At 46.8% G+C, this 21266-nt stretch overlaps 2 protein-coding genes and 1 non-coding gene across 4 annotated transcripts in view; 2 read left to right on the forward strand and 1 right to left on the reverse strand.

The window, feature by feature from the left end:
• LOC144128345 (dual specificity tyrosine-phosphorylation-regulated kinase 4-like) overlaps window positions 1-10702 on the reverse strand; it is a 213570-nt gene extending 202868 nt beyond the window's left edge. Inside the window, exon 1 of one of the 2 annotated variants that reach the window (XM_077661681.1) lies at window positions 10408-10702. In XM_077661681.1, the coding sequence (XP_077517807.1) occupies window positions 10408-10470 (63 nt within the window). In that variant the 5' untranslated portion in view covers window positions 10471-10702. The remainder of the gene's footprint in view (window positions 1-10407) is intronic. The other variant, XM_077661680.1, reaches the window with a different exon arrangement.
• Window positions 1-21266, forward strand: part of LOC144128347 (exosome complex component MTR3-like) — a 176951-nt gene that overhangs the window by 10855 nt on the left and 144830 nt on the right. The gene's annotated exons all lie outside the window — the stretch shown is intronic.
• Window positions 978-1051, forward strand: TRNAA-CGC (transfer RNA alanine (anticodon CGC)). The gene has a single exon. It is a non-coding gene; the product is annotated as a tRNA-Ala (tRNA).

Raw genomic sequence — 21266 nt, forward strand, 5'->3', positions numbered from 1 at the left:
CGGAGAGCGTTTCAGAGCGCCCTGAACTTGACGAGCCACGGTCTCGGTCGCAACGTGACGTCTACGTAGAGAAGGAAGCAGGCCTTCGCTATCGCAACGTGTGTCTAGCGGCAATAAACGCTCGTGCGGCAACAGCCGCGTTGCCTCCGTATCTGCCTTTCTCTCAACATGTAAACACGGGAGCCTGGAAGTCTCTTAGGCAGGCACACGTACGCGCAGGCATGTACTTACGCATTTGGGGCATGAAGCCGACAGAAGTACAACAACCGTTTGTAGTGTGTAAGCATTCAAGAGAACAATGGAAACCAGAAAGGGATTGCTGTAAGAAAGCCGCATTGACCACATTCATTCGCCGAAGTGAAGTGGAGCATCGGAAACCTTCCCCTCCGACTGCTGTCCATAAAGCAGTCCCTTCGTCAGCTCCATTCGCAGAAGCTTGGCAGAATTGCGTTTACATTTGAAGGATGCTTGCACCTGTTGTTCAGGACAGGCCTTCCAACGTTGCCACAATATATATATATATATATATATATATATATATATATATATATATATATATATATACTATATATATATATATATATATATATATATATATATATATAGCAGACAAGGTAAAGGAAATGAGGGGCTCGTTTGACAAACATATTAAGGAAGCCAACAATCACCAAAACCAAGGTGCATAGGGGAATGTTTTTAATTCTTTGTTATTTTGTAGTGCCAATCAATCGGTTTTTAAAGAAGATTACTTATAAAGCAGCAGAAAAAACAACCATGCATATATATATATATATATATATATATATATATATATATATATATATATATATATATATATATATATATAATGTCACACTTGCGGTATTACAGGACGTGCTACGTCCACCGCTATGGACGAGGGTAGCGCTGGTGAACACTCTCAAGGTTCGCTAACAAGCAGAACATAAATACCCACGAAAGCAGCAGATTGGACAGCCGTCGCCGTAGCTCAGTTGGTAAGAGCACCGGACGCGCTATTCGGAGGTCGTGGGTTCGGATCCCACCGGCGGCATGGTTGTTTTTTCTGCTGGTTTATAAGCAATTTTCTTTAAAAAAAACATTCCCCTATGCAGCTCGATTTCGGTGACTGTTGGCTTCCATAATGTATGTATATATATATATATTATATATATATATATATATATATATATATATATATATATATATATATATATGTGTGTGTGTGTGTGTGTGTGTGTGCGCGCGCGTGTGTGTGTGTGTGTGTGTGTGTGTGTGTGTGGCCGAAAAAGTTCCTAGGGCTAGGTTGGCAATCTAGGTTGACGAAGGATATTCGTCGTCATTGGTGCAGATAGTGATAACGACACCATATAAATTTAAGAGACTGCCCGCAGCTCAGTTTCTCCAGACGAAGATCGGTCTCCGGCCGAAACGTCAAGAAAAGTACTGTGTTTCTTCATATATAATTAAAAGACTGACACGCGGTCCGGACCCGTAGAATATCTGATACGGGTCCCAATTGGACTTATTTTTGGAAATGTGGCGGAGAGTTTGACGGTTGCTTCACTTCCGCCACCGGTTGGCCCGGTATTGCACTACCTCCGGGATCGGCCTTGTCTTTAGCGCGTCTTTACTATCCTGTCTTTCTATCCCATCTTTCAACTCTCCTACTATCTATCTGCACGTGGCAGCGATTGTGGCTCGGCTTGAGCCAGTGGGCAGGCCTGTGCACTTTCCTTTTCTTTCTTCCTGGCAACAACAGACAGACAGACAGACGCTTAAGAACATAACAGGGGTTTATATTCGGAGTCTTCAGCACTTCAGTCTTCAGCAGTCTTTTTCAACACTCTGAAGAAGACTGGTCCCCAGTCGAAACGCCAGGAAAGTATTGTTATGTTTTTAAGCCTGTGTCAGTCTACTAGAACTTCATAGTGCCTTCCTCGCAACACACTTGCCGGAAATAATGTTGATGCCTCGAGGATAACAACAGGATTTACGAAGAGTGACGATGTCCACTGGAAGACAGAAAGATGAAGATTTAAGTTGATTTGTGCTTCCGTCCTTGTCTCTACAGCAAAGTATAAAACGGGGGTAAAAGTAAAAGAAGCGCACGAAAAGGAAAAGGAACGGGAGAGGATTTACGGCATCTGTCGCCGTCCAGTAAACAGCAGTGAAGAGACAGCTTAGAAGAATGCCTTCCAGGTCTTCGCTTGTTGTTTAGTTGTAGTTTTTATAGGCGAAAACGGATCTGAGGAGGATAAGTGCGCCACTCTGTTCAGCACAAGCTACACGTCGTTCTCGCGTCTTCAAGAGTGAAATGAACGAACCCGTTTTCAGTGCGATGCTTTTACAACCTCCGAGTCGCTTCCGTCTCTTATCTTACATGTGACAAACTGCGCCTGCCGGAATGAGTAACAAATGTGACTCACCCACCTTTTTCTCTAAGGCTCCATTTTGGCTACATCAGACTCCACGCAGCGAGTGATAAAATTTTTATGCTCCCCGCGTAGGGACTGAACTCCGCATCAGCCACAGTTACCGTTTCTTGCTGGCACGAAAGAAGCTGAAAGCACGTCTACGTATGCCCTATAGGATTTCAGGCGAAGACTCGGCGTTGTGCTTTCTGTCTGCACTCTAAACAGAAAGGAATAGAAAGGGAGTAAGGTATGCTCTACTGTGACTGAATATGTGCATAGATGGTGACTTCTGGAGTGGACTGTGATGTGAACTGTGTGGATTGATTGTGTGCATAGATGGTGACTGCGGGAGAGAATGTGTGCTATTATAAGAGACTGTGCGCTTAGCGGGGTAGACGCGGCATTGTTAATATCGAAGGGCCGCTGCGGTAGAGCAATTGCCGGCAGACAAAGCAAGGCTAACCCCGCCTGTAGCATTCAACACCTCAACCTCAACCTAAGGTATCCTCTACCGCACTCCCTTTTGTAGACCTTTTCACGGCCCTCGAAAAAAAAAAACTGATTTTCTGGACTGCGGTGATAACGCGGGGGAGCCTAACCCTAAACTCTTTTCCTCTACTACGAGCACAGTCCAGCGCCCAATATGGCGGCGCCCGTGGACCTGTTTGTGAAAAGGTCTACAAGACGCAGAGTGCTAAATGACAACTTACTCCGTTTTTACTCCCATATAGACGTATTCGTGTTTAGGGTGTAAATTGAGATTATATAGGATGCAAGAATACAAAGAAGTACGCTTTTCCAGCAGACGTTTCGCCTCTAAGCCGGGACACTTGAACAGATCGTGGCAGCATAGGGTTAAGCTGTCGCTTTACGTAAGCGACCGCCGTCCTCGAAATGCAAATCGACGTGACAAGAGAAGGGCGCCACCCGAGAGCCAGGAAGGGGGGCGAAGAAGATTGCTCCGGCAAGAGTACGTTACGGCGGCGGTGGTGGAGCCTGCCTACGCCGCAGCGTAACGTGAATCCCGCACAACACGGCGGCCTCGGAAAGGACGCGAAGCCATATTGCGTAAGAGACTCCCACGGAGCCGTGGTCCGCCTCGAAAATAGAAGCCGTTGAGTGCGGCTTTACGTTTGCTACACGCTGCATCCTATTCAGGCAGCCGGTGGGCGACATTGGAGTCGACGTCGAATATGAAAGCGCTTCGTTGGGCGATGATATGTGCTGCACATATATTAGAGGTTAAGACATTGTTAGAACGTATTTCAGCTGGACAAGCCGTCAGGTTAAACGTCAGGCTGAAAAGAAGCGTCAGCACTGTTGTGGTGACTGTAGCAAAGACCTAAGTTATAGCCATAATTCATATACATCGTGTCGGATACTACATCGTCTGCATTTGCACAAGTCGTACATACACTGTAGTTCGATACAACTCAAGAACGAAGCGATGAGCCTCATCTCATGAACCTGCTAGGGTGACTATGCAGGAGAGAGGACTATATCCCCGACCATGGAAGGAGGGGTCTATCCTCTTTTTTCTACCGCTGTCTGCATTGTCGGGCCAGCAGGCTCATGAGAATCAGCCGACGCCATTTGCTTGAAGGGGGTTCCTTTGACGGAGACAAGCAGCTTCGTTCTTGAGTTGTATCCGCCTTACTCGCGCGATGGGGAGACAGTGCCAACCGTCTATTCAAGATCCGAAGCTTGTGCTCCCCATCTTTTCTATAACATCTTTCAGCTTAAAAATATAAAAAAAGAAAAACAGAACAATGCTGGTCGGACAGAAGATAACGTATGATCATGTTCGTTTGCAACGCTTCCTCTCTGACCGTCGCGCTCATGTAGCTTTGTACTGCCGTGAGACGCATGTGTAGCGATAACAAGTGCAGCGCGGGTCAACAGAGCAGTGACGACGAAGTGCTCACCTAAGATTATGCGTGCGATTAAGATACACAGAAAAAATGGACATATTCAGTGCAAGAAGTATGTATAGTCATGCAATGTGAAAGCAGACACCAGACACCGCGACACAAAGCATGGGAACCGCGACTGCGTAATGCATTTGGATATCGAGGAAAAAAAAAGAGAAACACTGAGACGGAGCTAATCATCTGCTTTGACGTCACAATTAAACACAACCATACCGTCCACGAACGTGAGAGGAAGGTGGATTGTTGCCGCCGTGAATCTCGGGGCCCGAAACTGAGCACCGTTATCATGACGCCGTCGTCTGATATGGTGCAAATAGTGACAGCCCCGCGTCGCCTGCGAGTTCACATTCCTTTGTCTTGTTTTTGGCAATGAAGTCGCGACAAACGAGACAATGTTATCTGCGCTCACACCTTCTGGGTGAAAATGCGCCTATATGCTCGCGTGTCCCCATAGAAGCTGACGTATTTCAATTCATGTTCATTCTCAATTTTTATTTCTATTATTTGGCAATCTCTTTCCATCCTCCCATTGCCTGAGTTTCCCGTCTGGAGTAGCAATAACATTTTAGTGAATGAATGTCTCCGTGATCATACGTAGATATATTTTTGTCTAGGCCTACGCTGGACAATTGCCTTATCAGTTAGAGGTACCTGTATTTCCTTCTCTCATTCCCTCACCTACTTTAGTCGTTCACCCATCGCCTAATCTCAACGCACATGTACTGATAGCAATAGAGAATGCCAGACATTGATTTTTCTTTGACTAAATAAGGACCATACAAGCAAGTCCCCTTTGGCCTCACCTATACCTGGGAATGGACTGGGCCACTCCAGTTGCAGAACTTCGTCCAACTCTAAGGCTGCTCTTGCGTCGCCTGCATGACCTGTGTGCTGCTCAACTCCAAACTCAGCCCACCCGTACTCAAACCAAGAAATAAAGTTTTTAATGCAGAAATGAATTCTATAGGCCACGCTCACCGGATATGCTCGGCACCACATTTCCGTCTGCACTGCAGAGCCCAATTCGACAACAAAGTGACTACCCATGTCTTTATAAGCTCACATTGTAAATTAGCCATGTATAAAGAACACCGCATATATGACCGGCTAGGTTGGAAGGTAAGTTATCATCCTTGCTTTCAAAATGAGGTTAGGAGAAGGGTACGATGAATATGGAGTAATGCATGGATAAGACTATAGGCTTGATAGAATCGATTACAACAGCGCAAAGAGCAGACGAAAAGAAGGACACGTGACCAGATACTTCTACAGCAGATTTTCTCCACTAGATAGAACCCATGAGCTTCTAGTCCAAGAGGAGGAGCAGAGGAAGGGGTGTGGTAATCTGTTACATTTTATGTTTTCGTCTGGTTTTATGCTGAGTCTTTCACTTGTCCTTCGTTTTTCTTGCGTCCGTGTGTTTTTTTGCGCTTTTCGTCTTACAATGTATTACAAACTAGCCCGCACCCACACCTTACTGAACGAGTCTTGTTTTAAGAAAGTGCACTACCTCCTGTTAAGAGGATGAGTCAGAAGAAGTGGCAGACGAATATCTATGGCAATCAGTGACAATTAATGCATTTCCGCATTACTACCACCCACAGTTTCGCCGGTATATCAATTTTTTTCTCTCCCGTCTTTGACTTTCTCTCAGCTGATTCCCTCAATCGTAGAAGTCACAGCCTGGCTGGCCTGGCACATGACAGCGGTGCCGTATACGGGAGCTCCCCCGGGTCCCCTGTTACGCTTCCAAGTGTGCGTGCGTGCGTGCGGTGTGGGCCGTTCCACGCACGAGCAAAGGTCGCCTGTGTGAGCGCTCGTTGCGCGTCGGCGCCAACGCACGCAGACTCGCTTCTTTTTTTTTTTCCTGCCTTTCTTGGCTTTTTTTTCGTTCTCTTCGCATTTCTCGGCGACAAGGCCGTTACGCGTGATTCAGCAGAGGCCAACGGGACAGGCCGGAGGCGAGGCGGAGAAACACACAGGGCGACAAGCAAGCCGGAAGAACCAACAGCACAGACAAAAGCGCAGTGGCCAGGGCGAGCAGACAACCTCACCTCCCACTCTGCACTCAGCCGAGCATTTGTCTTTGTTCGCAATACTTTTGCGGGTTCGTGAGCACGTAACTCGGTTTGCGCGCTGGCTCGCAGGGCCATGTTTGGTTGCTGCGTTGAAACGCCCCGCCGTGGACATATGTACAGTCCTGCTCAAAAGTTTTCATGCCGCATGGTTCGTTTTTCTGTTGTGTTAGTGGAGCACACATGGAAGCTCTCTAGTTATTGTTTATGTACGCGTAAGGTAAGGAAAACCCTTGTCCTCGGCTTTCAAGATATTTTGGTGTTTAGGAGCCCAATAAGTGCTCCACTGTACGTCTCCTGAAGACTTTCTGAAGACGTTTCCTAAAGGTTTTCTGACAGAGGCTGTATCACCATCATCACCATCATCATCAGCCTGACTACACTGATGATGTATGACTACACTGAGGCTGTATACAGTCGGCAGCAAAGGTTTGCGCGGTGCTCGTGATCAGGGACAAATTTATTAAAGCGCTGCCTCGCAATATATTTTCCTTGTACGAACACTTATGTCATCGTATGGACTATCGACGTTTCCTCATATCGCGAAGCATTTCGAGCGATTAGCTTAAGCGGCTTCGATGAATTTTTTTGTTCGCACAACCGCACCCTGAAGACGTTTTCTGCTTACTGTAACAAAGAAAAAATTAAAGGCGGAGTTTCACTAGAGCACAAAGAAATAGCTAACGGCTCGGCTGTCCGAAAATGTTTTGTGTGAACGGGCGCTTTTGCTTGTTATTTGAGACTTCGCAGTGATATCCTGGCCTCACTCCCACTTTTTATTTCACAACTTTGACATTAGCGGTATTACGCTGTGGACTTGGGGAATGTTTTGCCTTAGCCGCCCGGTTGCATGTGATTAACAATATATTGATAACTAAACATCTGATTTATATTTCAGTAAACTACAGCGTAACTTTGTGTAAAATGCTAGTTTCAAATTTCTCAAACTGTCGTGAAGAGGCCGCGAGAATGTGGGCACAGAACCAAAGTTCTGTGCATTCCATGTGCTGTGTTAACACTGACACTACACATCATTGAGGTGGTTTCTGGCTTTCAGGTATCCACAAGGCATAGCAGTACCACACCGGGCATGATACATGATACACATCATTTGATACAAAACTAGCTCACGAGTGAGCGTAGGTGATCCGCGGTTGATTCCAGGACCACTCTAAATATTCATTTTCTTTTGTTCTCCCGATCACCATTCGCGGCTACCGTGAGGTCTATATCATTGTTCCACATCGAGCGGCGGCAGTGCTTTGACTCGTGACGTCACGCGACTACCGGCGGCACCCGCGTTCGGAAGTAGTATAGCTCTCATATTTATTCGCGTAAATCAAGCACCTGTACAGGCAACTCAGGCGTCATGACATTTTGCTGCTGATGCCAAGGTCGTGGCATCGAATGCCATCCGCAGCCACTGCATTTTGACTGCGGCGAAAGGAAATACGCTCGTGCACTGTGCTATGTCAGTGCCCGTTAAAGAATGCCAGATGGTCTAAATTACTTTAGATCCATCCACTATACGCCGTCTATTTAGCAGCCCATGCAAAGCTTCGAGTCGTTAAACCGAACATGTCACCGAATCGATCACCTGTTACGGAGCGTTGATTTTCTTCACGACGCCGCGTATGTCAACAGCCAGGAGCTTTCTCGGTACATGCTGTTCATTAAGCCAAGCTATTCCTACCGGCGGAGGGTCCCTCATTAGCGCCACTTCGTGTCATTTCATTCGTTTAAGATCGTTTCGCACCGCGGTTCGCGTTGGTGCACACCAAACTGTTCCCCGCACCCTCTTACACGTCACCTGGGCACACCTGCGGACACACCGAAGCGGGACGCGGTGTACGAGCTGATAAAAAAACGAAGCCGGTGCACAGAGCGCAGGCGCGAATCTATCAATGAAGCGCAGTCAAGTGTGCTTACGCGCTCGCAAACGAAAAAATAAGAGATGAAGAAAAAAAAAGCGCAAGAAGATCAATCTTTACGCGACAAAAAAGATGAAGAAAGAAAAGGGATCGCGAATCTGGTCCACGCAGCCGTTAATGTCCGATAATTGCGGCACTACGCGGCAGCCTTATACACACTACCCGCGGAATGCTCTGCAGCGGCAGACTAATCGTACAGGCAGAGGGACAAGAAAGAAGGAAGGATGGAGAGAGAGAGAGAGAGAGAGAGAGGGCTGAGTATGAAGCGCGAGATTATAAATGAAGGTCTGCGCCCAACTGACTTCCGTGCTTGAGAAAAAAAGAAACAGCCGAGGTGTTGGCGCGGCTGCCATCAGGACTGACGCGTTCCCCCCCCCCCCCCCCCCCCCCCCCCCCCCCCCCACGGTCGTCAGCGATAATTTCTTTTTCATAGAAAAAGACAACCCGTGGCGGGCTCCTGTATGCGAAGTTGATGGAGTAATAATCTTCCGAATCTGCGCGACACCTGTGCGTGGGATAAAAGACTACCCTGAGGCGGTTTTGGTTGACCCACCGCGGAGCGAACGTCTTTTGGGAGATGCGTGGGCAGAGGAGCATACACCAGCTCTGAGGCGAGTGCGCGAGGGGAGTCCATTAGAGCGGATAGTGCTGCCAGCGCAGTGCGGAGATACCGTGTTCTCGCCCGGCCGATGTATGTAGTTCAGAGCGCGGGGCTACTTTGTAGGTCGGGTAACGTCGAAGATAAATAATTCTAGCAGGAAGTGCCGACATTGGCGTAATTATCTCGGCGCTGCTGAGAAGCAGTTAGGTCAGTGCAGACATTATAGCCATGTTATCTATGGCAGGCGAGATGAGAGAGGGAAAAAGAGAATAAAAAAGAAAATAGAGGAGATGGCCTGTTAATCAGAATGGCCAATACACAGCAACACGTGTTTGCGGGTTGGAGCCCGCGGCCGTGGCGGCCACCTTTCGAAGGCAGCGAAACGCAAACTTTCCCAGTGTGCTGAGTTTTTCGGCTCGCGGTAAATAACTCGAGGTGCCAAAATTAAACTGAAGTCCTCCACTATAGCTCGCCTTACTTTAAACGGAAAAAAAATGAATAAATTCACTTGCCACGGCTAACGAGCGAAAGCAGGGGCCGCTGTTTGTTGCCCTCAACAAGTGAAAAAAGAAAGCAATCTGCAGTTCAATTTTTTTTTTATCAGACCAAAGATCAGGCGGCCAGTGAAAATGTTTTCTCCTATCATTTTGTTGCCAGTGGCAAATTTCCACTAATGTTCTACAGAAAAAAAGGTTGGAATTACATTTGCAAGAAACCTGAAGGCCGTTAAATAAAACTCAACAGAGCCTAAATGACAAGATGAAGAACCGTACTCAGTCGAAATTTCCGGCTAATAATGCATGGACGCGAAACTTCATTCAGAACACTCGTGCGAAGACGCGTGTGTTGACCTGTCAGAGCCGAAACTCCAACATAGTCGTCCTTAGATATATCAGCACATCATACTCCCAGCGCATCAGCGTAGAGTCCGTAATCACATTCATCAGCCAGCTTTTGTTGGCTGTTCGTGCAGACCCAAAGAAAGCTACATCACCAAGGTGCGGAGGTAAATATGCTTACGCGCGCGAGGCAACCGTGCAATAACTGCTCGCTTGTCACAAAACGAAAGTGGAAAAAAAAAGTAGTTTACAGAGCCAAGGGTGCACAAATCACCGGAAATTCGAGAAGAGAGTAGAAATGGACAGCAAGAATAAAAGCGTAAGCAAAAAGGGCGATGCTCCAGCATTCTCCCACTCCGCGACTAGGTGCGCTGACCAGATGACACAGCGAGCGTGCATCATTCACCGAAGGCGCAGGCCGTCACACGCACCTCTCGTTTAGCATTCGCAGTACTGCCGGAGCGAATTGAGGGACTTGGGGCGAAAAAGAAAAAAAAAAGTCCGACTCCCGGGACTATAGCGGGACGTGTGTGCACATGCGCGTAGTTGCGTGCAAGCAGCAACCTAAGGAGGTAGCGCGGTGTCGGAGTGGGCAGCGCCCTCTCCTCCAGCCTACCTTCAGCAGGGTATCCTTTTGGATGAGCGGGATCTGACGCTCGGAGCACACTTGCTCGGCCATCCCGTCGCCGAGACACCGGAGCAGCTCCTGCTCCCGACGGACTGTGGGAAGAGACCAGCTGGACCGACGGTCAGGAGGAGGAGGGACAGGGAGGTGGTGTATGGTGTGCGGGTGGAGGTTCCGGCGATTTCCTCAGCCGCGCATCGCAGCGGCTCCTTCGCTTAAGCTCGCACCGCCGACGGGACACAAGCGACACACACTCCGCCGGCTCCGCCGGCTGATCTCGCTGTGCGGGCGCCCACCGGTGGGCTTCTCCTCCGCGTCTTCTCTTTCCCCCTTATGTGTTTCTCTCTCTCGCGTTTTCTCCTCCTCTTCTGCTTCACCTCTTGCCGCGCAACGAAGCTCGCCGCCAGGGGCGTTCGTCCTGCCCCTGCGGTAGCCTGCGGCGGCGCGGTTCGAACAGCGTCCGCGGTGGTGAGGAACCTAGATCCTCCACCGAGCGAGACGAGGAGGCACGGCGCGAGGGTCGTCGACGTCGTCGGGCGAACCTCTTTCCCCGGAGATGGAGAAAGCCCCGCCGCGATATTGACTCGCCTTTCGCAGCAGCCAGCGCCGCCTTTTGACGGCCGGCCTAAACGTCAAGACGGAGCGTTGCTCTCTGGCCGACTGCAACGCGAGTTCAGTTGCGGTGTCTTCCCCATAGGTGGCCTGGCGACAATCGATAGGCGCTCTCGGCGCTCGCGGCAACTCCTGGCGTTTCAAAGATATCGTTCCGTCTTCGAAACTTGAGAGGCTTGCAGCATCACTAGGTGTGCGTACGGGCAGCAACGCGGGTGCGTGTTTTAACGACGTGCGTAACCAAGCGTTCATATCGGTTCGTCTGCTGTGTTCCATGGCTGCGTTTATGTCTGCAAAGAGTCAAGAGCGTTTTGCAATAAGGGCGTGGTGAACCTTTGATATGATGTCCATTTTGCTTGTCATTGTGTAAGGCCCTTAAGAACTGTTTGCCATTGGAGATGAGAAGTTAGACCTTTAATGTTAAGGAACTTGCAGATTGATTCAACTTTCCACGACTCGAGTAGAAAAAACATGTTAGTAGTCATTACTTCAAGAGAGGGCATCATTGTGAGTTCCTAAACTGAGTTTCTGTAGGAGACTGGAGCCGCGTTTACATGAATGCGACAGAAGTCGACTCCAGTCCCATTTTTGAGGGAAAGGGCAAAAACATCGAGGAAGAGAGTAGAGGACGAGTCAAGCCTTTCCTTCTCAAAACTTGCTCTTTCCCTCAAAAGGGGGACTGGAGTCGACTTCTGTCGCATTCATGTGAACGCGGCTTGGGACCAACAAGTTGCGGGCTGCACTTTAATAGCCTCATTCTGCAGGGCATTATTGTCATTAAAAAACGCCGACTGCTCGTATTATATGCCATTACATGTGCCCGACGTATGCGATGTAAACTTGTGCGTGGTGATTTTTACAGTGGCAGTTTTGCACCCTCAGGGACATCGTTCAGGTCTGGACGTTGTTTGGGTTATGACTATCCTCGATGTCTATATTCTGGCTGTTTTCACGCACAAGTATTAAACCGAAATATGGGACCGCTGATAACTTAGTAAAACCACTAGCACCCACCGTACTAAGTCTAGTGCACGCAGTTTGCATTTAAGAACCGAATATTTCTTTCTATATGTGGTGTTCCGTGCAAACGGGCGATTCCCATGTGCATATAAATTCGCAAGGTTAAAGTAGTTGAATTTTCTTAGACAGTTTTGCCTTAATTCACAAAACACTGATTTGCATTCAGTACTTCGGGGTAAATATTTATTCTAATCATTATTTGGCTTATAGTTGTATTTACTCCCTCGCAGTAATCGTATTCCTTAGATTCATTCATGTAAACGGTGGGAATAAAGATTTGATTTGATTAAAAAGACACGCCATCTACACGCAATGCACCCATTTTAGTGTAATGGCTGTTCATGGGTGCCAACCAAGATGACCTTTTTAATACGCTCTGTCACGGGTACGAAAAATAACTGGCCAAAAACCAGTCATTTTTCTTTCGTGATGTATTAAAAGCGCGCGGCTGCTTAAATAACTAAAAAAACATCCTGATGACTACAGACAATGTTTTAAGCGCTGCAAAACAAGCTATGGCCTAAAAAAAGCATGCAAAACTGCATTTTTTTTTTGGAACCAGAAAGACAGAACAAGCATTGAATTTTCTAGAAATGTATTTTAGTTTCTCTAGAAATGAAATTTACGCTAAGAAAAAAAAAATTCGACGCAACTGTCCTAAAAGGCTAGTTCCTTATATGGGCTACTATACGGCGACGCATAAAACATTGCGCATGCTTTTATGTTTAAGTGGGAAACGTTACGTAATCTAATATACGGCTGTATTCGTTCAAGACAGTAGGCGTACATTATTAGTGCTTTTTACACTTTACTACTCTATAGGTTACATCGCTGAGCTCTTGAGGTACCGCAGTACAGTGGATTGATGTAATTTAACCGATTTATTGTTTGCACAGCAGTTCACCGAATGCGATGTATGCTTAATAGGCAAGTTACACTAGGTGGCTTAAAAGTCTTATGAAGTTTAGCAAGCATGAGAGTGTTAAAAAATGGCTAAAAACTGTGAAATTCGCTCTTAATTGGCCGTGATTTTCTATGCAGCGCAAGTTTGGATATCCGCAGTATGAGTAGCAAACATTTGTGGAACCTGAATTTTTTTTCAATAACTATATGCAAACAGTTTATGCAAACATTTTTTTTTTTTTGCTGGAAGCAGCGCAAAAACTGTTTTGGCACTTGGAATTTTGCAGCAAAAGAACTCATTGTTCCAAAAGTTATGCAATCCCAGACAGGCGCTTTTCAGGACGATAATGGCTCAAGAACGAACAAGAACTTGAGCCTATAAATTTTTTACAGCGTTTATCGGTCATTCCGACTAGTAAATGAAAATTCTGACTTCTAGATGGGTAAGTTTTGTTTTAGTTGCTTGTTGAAATTTCCTCCATTTCAAAAATGTAAGAATTTAGCCAAATTTGATTCGGATTTAAACAAAACTTCATCGCCGATTTGTTTAAGAAGTTGTCTGAAAGCCCTTTATTACATTGTAATTGTAGAGCAAGAGTAAAGTGCTGCATTATATTTGTTAGACTGTGAATCAAATCCGTAATGCAGAGCATATTTCGTTGAGTTATCGTTACTGGATATCGTTCTTTAAAAGGAGTAACGGTTACGAGTATGACTACGAACTGAGTGCATCTGGTTGAATTTTTGTTTGTCCAATAAGATAATTTTGCAAAATAATTATGAAGCTTACCACAGCTTATCAGCAGCGTTTTTACTACATTTAACATTAATAAGCCTTATTTCGCGTACTGTTTCCAAGCATCGCTATGCCAGCAAAAATCTATCGTTCCTAATTTTAATGTTCTAATGTTATTTTAATGATTATATATTCGGAGTATTGCTTAGAAGACGTACTTTTTGTTTTATAAGAATTTTATATTGCTGCTGACCCCCCCCCCCCCCATAGAAGTAATTATTCAAGCTTTCCAGGACGGCCACTTTTTCGGCAGTGAATTTCAGTACATCGTTGTGAAAAGGCACTTCCAACCGGTCTGTGAGTTTAGGCTGAGGTACAAGCCGGAGTGGGCTCAGGTGCAACTATACAATATTACTTTCTTGAGTTTCTTGACACAGGAAATTGTTTGACAGCGCACATTATCTTACTAATTATCTCCTCCCTTTATAGCGTTCTAGGGTTACGGTGATCCTATATGGCAAAGTCGCTCAGCAAAATGCATCCTGTACTGAGGCAATTATGAGGATTTTTATGTCTTAGACGAAGGTGGCTTATGACATCTTCCATAAACTTCCAGCGGAGCTGCCCCGAAACCAGTGCGGTATAGTTTAGCACTATGCATAGCGGTACAATTTATCGAATATCAAATTATAGCCGCCGCGGTGGCTGGGTGGTTATGGCACTCAGCTGCTGACCCGAAAGACGCGGGTTCGATCCCGGCCGCGCGCGGTCGAATTTCGATGGAGGCAAAATTCTAGAGGCCCGTGTACTGTGCGATGTCAGTGCAGTTAAAGAACCCCAGGTCGTCGAAGTTTCCAGAACCCTTCACTACGGCGTCCCCCATAGCCTGAGTCGCTTTGGGACGTTAAACCCCCATAAACCAAGAACAAAGAATATCAAATTATGTACCGGAGCACACTAGCGCGGATCAGTCCGCACCTGTGTATAGTTCATCGAAGATGCTATTAGCCAAAGCGCGAACATCTCCAAACAAGAAGCTTTTGAGGCCCATGTGTCTGTGTTTCCGTAAACTGTAGTTCGAAATAAAGGGGATTAGTCCATATCGCTATCTCCAACGCGAACGGTTCCGCTCAAAATAGTAAACTAGTCCAACTGATTCTACCTCGGAAAGGTGGTGCAGGCCACACAAGCATTGCATATATATCGGATATATATTCGGATATATATACATACGGAGCCTCTGGGTCTTGCGCATTTTCTTTGCTCTTTTCCAGTCTTCCATTCTGTCCAGAAAGTCATTAAGCGGACTTTGAAGGAGATCCTGAATGATGGTATCTTTTAACTTTCCTTTTAGTGCACTTACAAAGCAACTGGCTGTTGCTACTATGCCTTCATTTCCAGTCAAGAGAAATGTCCAGTGTTTGTTTGCCAGCCCTCCGCACTTCTGCTGCTTCCTGCAGACTCCTGTAATGTGATATTCGTCGTGTTGGAGCTCGTGAAATTGGTATTTCCTCTTAAAGTGAGCGAGAGTCCTGCCATTGGCAAAAGTTGCTTTGGCGCATATATATGGAAGCGTCGTGTCGGTAGTGCGCCTTGACTGCGACAGAGCTAGACACGCATGTGCTGACCCGTGAGACATATCGTCGCAAATAATAGCGAATCTCAGCGTTGAGTTGTTGACGTGGCAACGGACGTGAAAACGGCAGCTTTTTTTCCCCTGGTATGTTGTTACTGCATTTGGAGAGAGAGAGAGAGAAAAACTTTATTGAGGTCTCTTAAGAGATTGGCGGTTCGGTCTTAGTCTTCATCGCTGTCGACGCTTGACCTCTTTCAGCAAGGTTGGGCCCCTATTCCAGGGCTCTACTGAGCCTAGCTGCTTCGCTTGCGTGCTGCACTTTGGGCAGTGAGCTCGCAGCTGGTGAGCTGGCTCTCCCATTGCTACGCAATCGGGGTTTTGTGTTGGTGGAATGCGTAGTTGCGTTCGCACTCCCAGGTGATATGGTATAGCGTGGGGGTTGCCCCGCACCACGGGCATGTGTCCCTGAATTGTGTAGGATACATTTTGTGTAGGATGTGTAAATTTAAGAAAATTCCCGTTCAATATCTCCGAATATCCGATCTCAACGGTATAGTGGTGACCCAGGGTTTGTGGCTGCTCAGCTCGGTACGTGATCTCGCGGGTTAAGCTATCCGCCTTTTCGTTACCCTCTATACTCACGTGTGCTGGTATCCAGATTATCCTGTGGGTTGTGTTGTGTTTGAAATGCCCTACTTTACGGAGGATATTTAGGGCGGCTCTGCAGATTCTATCTTTCATGTAGTTTCTGCATGCTTCTTTTGAGTCCGTATTTGGAAACATAACTTCAACACTTGACAAAGTGAAAATGCGAGACATTGTTTTCATCTCACAGCTCTGTCTTCTATTATAGACAGCTCCTGCTGGGGTTGATCTTGCATAGTTGTGGGGAGTAATTCTGTGACGTTCCTTGAAAGTTACTTTTGCAGAAATAAATAAGTCTGTGCTATTAAATGATCTCAGTCGGCTTAGGAGGCCTTCTGCTTGCTGCTTAATCCAATTTTTTTTTTTGCAAAATTACTTCTCTTCAGCAACGCTTACATTTATCGCGCACACAGACTGCGCTAGCTTGCCGACGTATGCAAAGAACCTTCATATTTTCTACACTGGGAATTTTCAAAGCGCATATTGGAGTACCAGAAGCACAAAGCTCAACAATACAATTTCGCGCACCTTTGGTATTAGTTTCATTCAGGGACTATGCTCGATCGAAAGGCTGCGAAAGTTTCAGCTATGCGTTTTATAAACCTGATCCCAAGCCAAACTGCCCTGGAATACTCTGGAGGTACGACAAATTTTTATTCGCATTAGCCAAACTTATAATAATAATAATAATTGGTTTTGGGGGGGAAAGGAAATGGCGCAGTATCTGTCTCATATATCGTTGGACACCTGAACCGCGCCGTAAGGGAAGGGATAAAGGAGGGAGTGAAAGAAGAAAGAAGCAACGCGAAAAAGCAAGCTTATTCATGTTCTGACTTATGAACAAAGCTAAGGAACAAAAATATGCTTCCAATGTATTTTCTGAGGTTATGCCAATGTGAACTTTAATGCAATCACACGTATGCAGTTCGAAGTAAAATTCATGACCTTTCTTTTCTTTAACCGAAAATATCCTGTAATTGTAGCTGAACGAAATACAATCTGCATTGGGGCGCCTAATGTTGCGGTTTCAAACAATTTGATTTGAGCGGCGGAAACAATTTTCAAATAAATTTTCTGAGCATTCAATGCGTCTCCCGCTGCCGGACAAACGCTAAAATTCCCGGGAAGAGACAGAAATTTTATTTTTACTGAGAACAATAATTGGGCGGAGCTGTCCTCAGTGTACCTTTTAGCCAGCAGAGGCTAAGCAAGCGAGGCTGCGAAGAAACTGAATGTAGAGGTCTCAAAGCGTACATATTTGACTGCAAACTTCACAGAACTTTTCTCGAACAGATTTTACGTAAGCCCGTTACAATCGAATCTCTTCGCGGAAAAACACGCTCACAAAAGTGTGTCTGGCCAAAAAAGCTGCAGCATGGAATGCACCGGACTTATTCAACCCATTGTCTTACGAGGTTTCTGTAGTTGGCATTTACAACATTCATAAGCGTTTGTCCTGAACGGACTAGCTTCCATTCAGGATAAGTTTGCATATTTCCGGCTAGAAAGGTTTCCAGAACTCGAACACCGACCTGACGTTTTATTGACATGACGCTCTGCTCTAATGCTGCTGTGCGCCTCAGTGAGAACTGCGAGTTTTTTTTTTTTTTTTGCCAAACTCAAAATCCCGAGGCAGTACCCACGATTGCTGTGCCTACCCGGCCTTTGGACTGAATTGGTTCGAGTACAACACTGTATATATTTTCAGGGCTGGGCCGCGTAACCGAGCCGGGCTCGGGTCTAGCTGATACGTCTGGGCGGAGCTCGGTATTATACGTATACTGTAGCCGATTACTACACAGCAGGTTAGGTTACGTTACAGCATGTCGAGACAAAGCGCCAATTTTCAGTGTGCGAACTTCTCACAATGCAGTGCCACCATGTGACATGTTGACTGCAAAGAAAAAGAAGAAAACAAATTAGAAAAGGCAGAACATGCAAAACAAAAAAACGCGACATACCGTTACGTTTTCCTGAAGGTCATGTGCTTGTTGCGCAGTTACATTAGCTTACGAACTGCGGAAGGTATTATAGACACCCTGCTTAATTCCCGCCATTTCTATTCTGCTGCGCTAAACATTACGCATTACAGTAGAGGCATCGGTACGACATCCGTACACTAACTTAAAAAAAAATAAAACAATTTACCTTCATCCCTCGAAGATAGCTGAAAATCAAGACAGACGATGTACAGGTGTCGTCAAAAGTAAATGGAAGGCAATATTAGCGAGAATTTTGAATTTTACCGCCTTCATTTTATGCATCCTTGAAAAGATATATGAAAGGTAATTGTGCATTAAATCGACTATACTTGAGCGAAAAATAAGGAAGAAAAGAGACGTGACGACCGGACAGAGCGAAATCTTCCAACTGGTTTTATTTTTGAGGCGTGTCCACATTTATACCCGGGATAAATTACGGTCAGTGATGCGTATCAGCAATATACACGTGCGCGCTCAATCAGCTTCACCGCCGCGCAGCAAGATATGATATGGCCTTGTGAGTGCGTATTACATTGGACAGACCGGAAGGTGCGTCAATGAGCGACTCAGTGAACATAAAGGAATGTAAAAAACTACAAAAGAGACAACCTGCATGACCTGACGGCGACTGACGAATGCAAACCATTGTATAGGGGCACTACTATTCTGGCATGTGCCGAAACCAAAGTACAGAGAGAAATCATTGGGGCTTTTCTGATAACCAAGTCCGGTGATAAGAGTATCAGTGTAGCTTCCTTAGCACTCATGAAAAAATAATTATCCTTTTTAGAAGGACACGTGTGACCTGCCATATGACACGTGGGTATTGCATAGCAATCGTAGTGTGTTTGATCATTGACGCGGCTTTTGCCTAGGTTTCAGATGCTTTTTTTGTGATTATTTTAGCCGATTGACTTGCTGTGTATCGGTCGTAATGTAGGTTGCTTGTTTATTTTGCGTCATTATGAGTTGTCTATATTTAACTCGGCTTTGCTATGAAGATACGTTCTAACGTCTGCATGTGTGTATGTTGTGTGTTTAGGTGCGTATGGGTGTCTGCGCACGCGCAGTCGTGCATGCATGTGTTTGGTGTGTATACGTTTGTGAGTGTAGTTCTTTCATCTTTCTCATCTGCGGCGTTTTAAGTGTGGCAGAGATTCTTTCGTTTGCTCCTCTTTGCTACGTTGAAAGCTTGGCCATATCATATCTTGCTGGACGGCACTGAAGCTGACTGAGTGCGCACGTGTATATTACTGATATCCTTCACTGATTGCAATTTCTCCAGGGTGTAAATGCCGATGTGTCTCAAAAATAAAACCAGTTCGAAGTTTGCGCCCCCCCCCCCCCCCCTCTTCATCACGTCTCTTTTCTTCATTATTTTTCGCCCCAGTATAGTCGATTTAATGCAGAATGAACCAACTCTCCCAAATGAAAGTACTTATTGAGACTAATTGTGAATGTGCGAATTACACAGCGCACCAATAAATGCCGATCTTTGCTGTTTGGTATCAAAAAAATTAATTTTTTTCCCCACAGAGTTGCCTTCCAGTTACTTTTCACGTCACCTGTGCTTTCTTTACTGCTTTGTTCTTGAATTTACAATTCTGAGCAAAGCTTTTACCTTCTCTGTAACAGCACGCGTCCCTGCTTGGTAATGTTGAAAAATGTGCAGGCAGGCGCTTCGTATTTCCTAATAGACTCGTGATTTCTTCCGTTTTCTTACGCTGTCCTCGCGGGTTTGTTAGAATATAGCGGAGGTAGCTACGCACAGGAGAAAATCCAAGCGTGAGCTGAAGCATCCAAACAAGTTATAAGTTGAAAGCTGGCGCCCGTGTTGTGTGGTTGCTCTGATTTCGGCCCGTGTGTTCGTGCTAAGCACTTTTCATAATATTGCCGCCAGGTGTCCCCGGGCGGCGCCTTGAGGACAAAGAAGGGAGAGACGCGTGCTCTGCAGCTGGGACACTGCTTGATTCCTTGCGGCCTATGCCTAGCCTTTTGGTTCTGCAACCTATTTGTGACATTTTGTGGTGGAGTGCGCTGGGTAAATCGCTCTGGAATATGTCGCACACCCCTCCTAACACCGAGGACCCCAGACCTCTCCCTGTCGACACGCCAGTTCACCGGGTCAGCAGCCGAAATCTTGGCCCCCTGAGCACGGGCTATTGGAGACAACCTCGCCGCCTGGCCGACAGCCTCCTGTGCTCAGGCCATTCGACTCTACATCGGCGCCTACCCTCAACCAGTCATGCAAGGCGCTGCGTACTACACCCTCCAGAAGCCACGGCTACCAAAGTCCTTTCACGGGACTCAGCTGGAGGGCGTGGAAGATGGAGGGCGTGGAAGATTGGCTTTTCCAGTTTGAACGTGTCGCCGCATTTAACCAATGAGATGACGCAGCCAAGCTGAGGAATGTTTTCTTCAGCTTGGAGGACTGTGCTCGTACGTGGTATGAAAACCGTGAGGACACTATTTCATCATGGCCTGAGTTCAGACGTCAACTGCCCGCCGCGTACGTCAGCGCTGATCGTCGGGAGTGGGCTGAACGCGACCTGCAGTCCCGGATGCAAATGCCCAACGAGACGGTTACCATGTACGTCGAAGACATGACGCGGCTCTTCCGACGGGCTGACCCAGCTATGTCGGAAGCCAAAAAGCTGCGCCACCTTATGCGCGGTGTTAAAGAACAGCTTTTTGCCGGCCTCATGCGCAGCCCCCCAAGCACTGTTGCCGAGTTTCTAGCGGAGGCAGTCATGATGGAGCAGGTCCTCCGGTAGTGTTCCACCGCGTACGACCGGCCAGTCCTTGCTGCTTCTGTTATGGAGTCCCTCCCAGCTTTCAACAGCAATACAAACTTTCTCCGTGACATGATCCGCGCTGTCGTCCGTGACGAGCTAGAGCAGATTTGTGGCACTCCCTTATGAGCTTCCTTATGAGCGTTATCCGCGAATAGGTGCAGTAAGCTATCAGGCCTCCGTTACTACGCGGCGAACCACAGCAAATCCAGACAGACCACTGCCGTCCGACATACGCTGAAGCTCTGCGACGCCCTGCCCCAAATCCACCGGCACTTTCACAGCCCAATCAGACAGACTACTGCCGCCCGACCTACGCTGAAGCTGCGCGGCGCCCTGCCCCAAATCCAGCGACAGTTTTTCCAACCCATCACGACGTCCTGCTACCCTCCGTGCAGCCAGGGCAGCACCGCATCCCGAGTGATCGAGAATCCCTGCGCAGAGCGGACGTCTGGCATGGCCCTGACCGCCGGCTTTCGTGCTTCCACTGTGGGGAGTCCGGTCACCTGTTCCGCCGGTGCCCATATCGAGAGCTTGGCTTGCAGGGCTTTTCCTCCGATGCGCCAAGGCCCTGATTTGGACAA

Source organism: Amblyomma americanum, chromosome 4, assembly GCF_052857255.1.
Source record: "Amblyomma americanum isolate KBUSLIRL-KWMA chromosome 4, ASM5285725v1, whole genome shotgun sequence".
Taxonomy (NCBI): domain Eukaryota; kingdom Metazoa; phylum Arthropoda; class Arachnida; order Ixodida; family Ixodidae; genus Amblyomma; species Amblyomma americanum.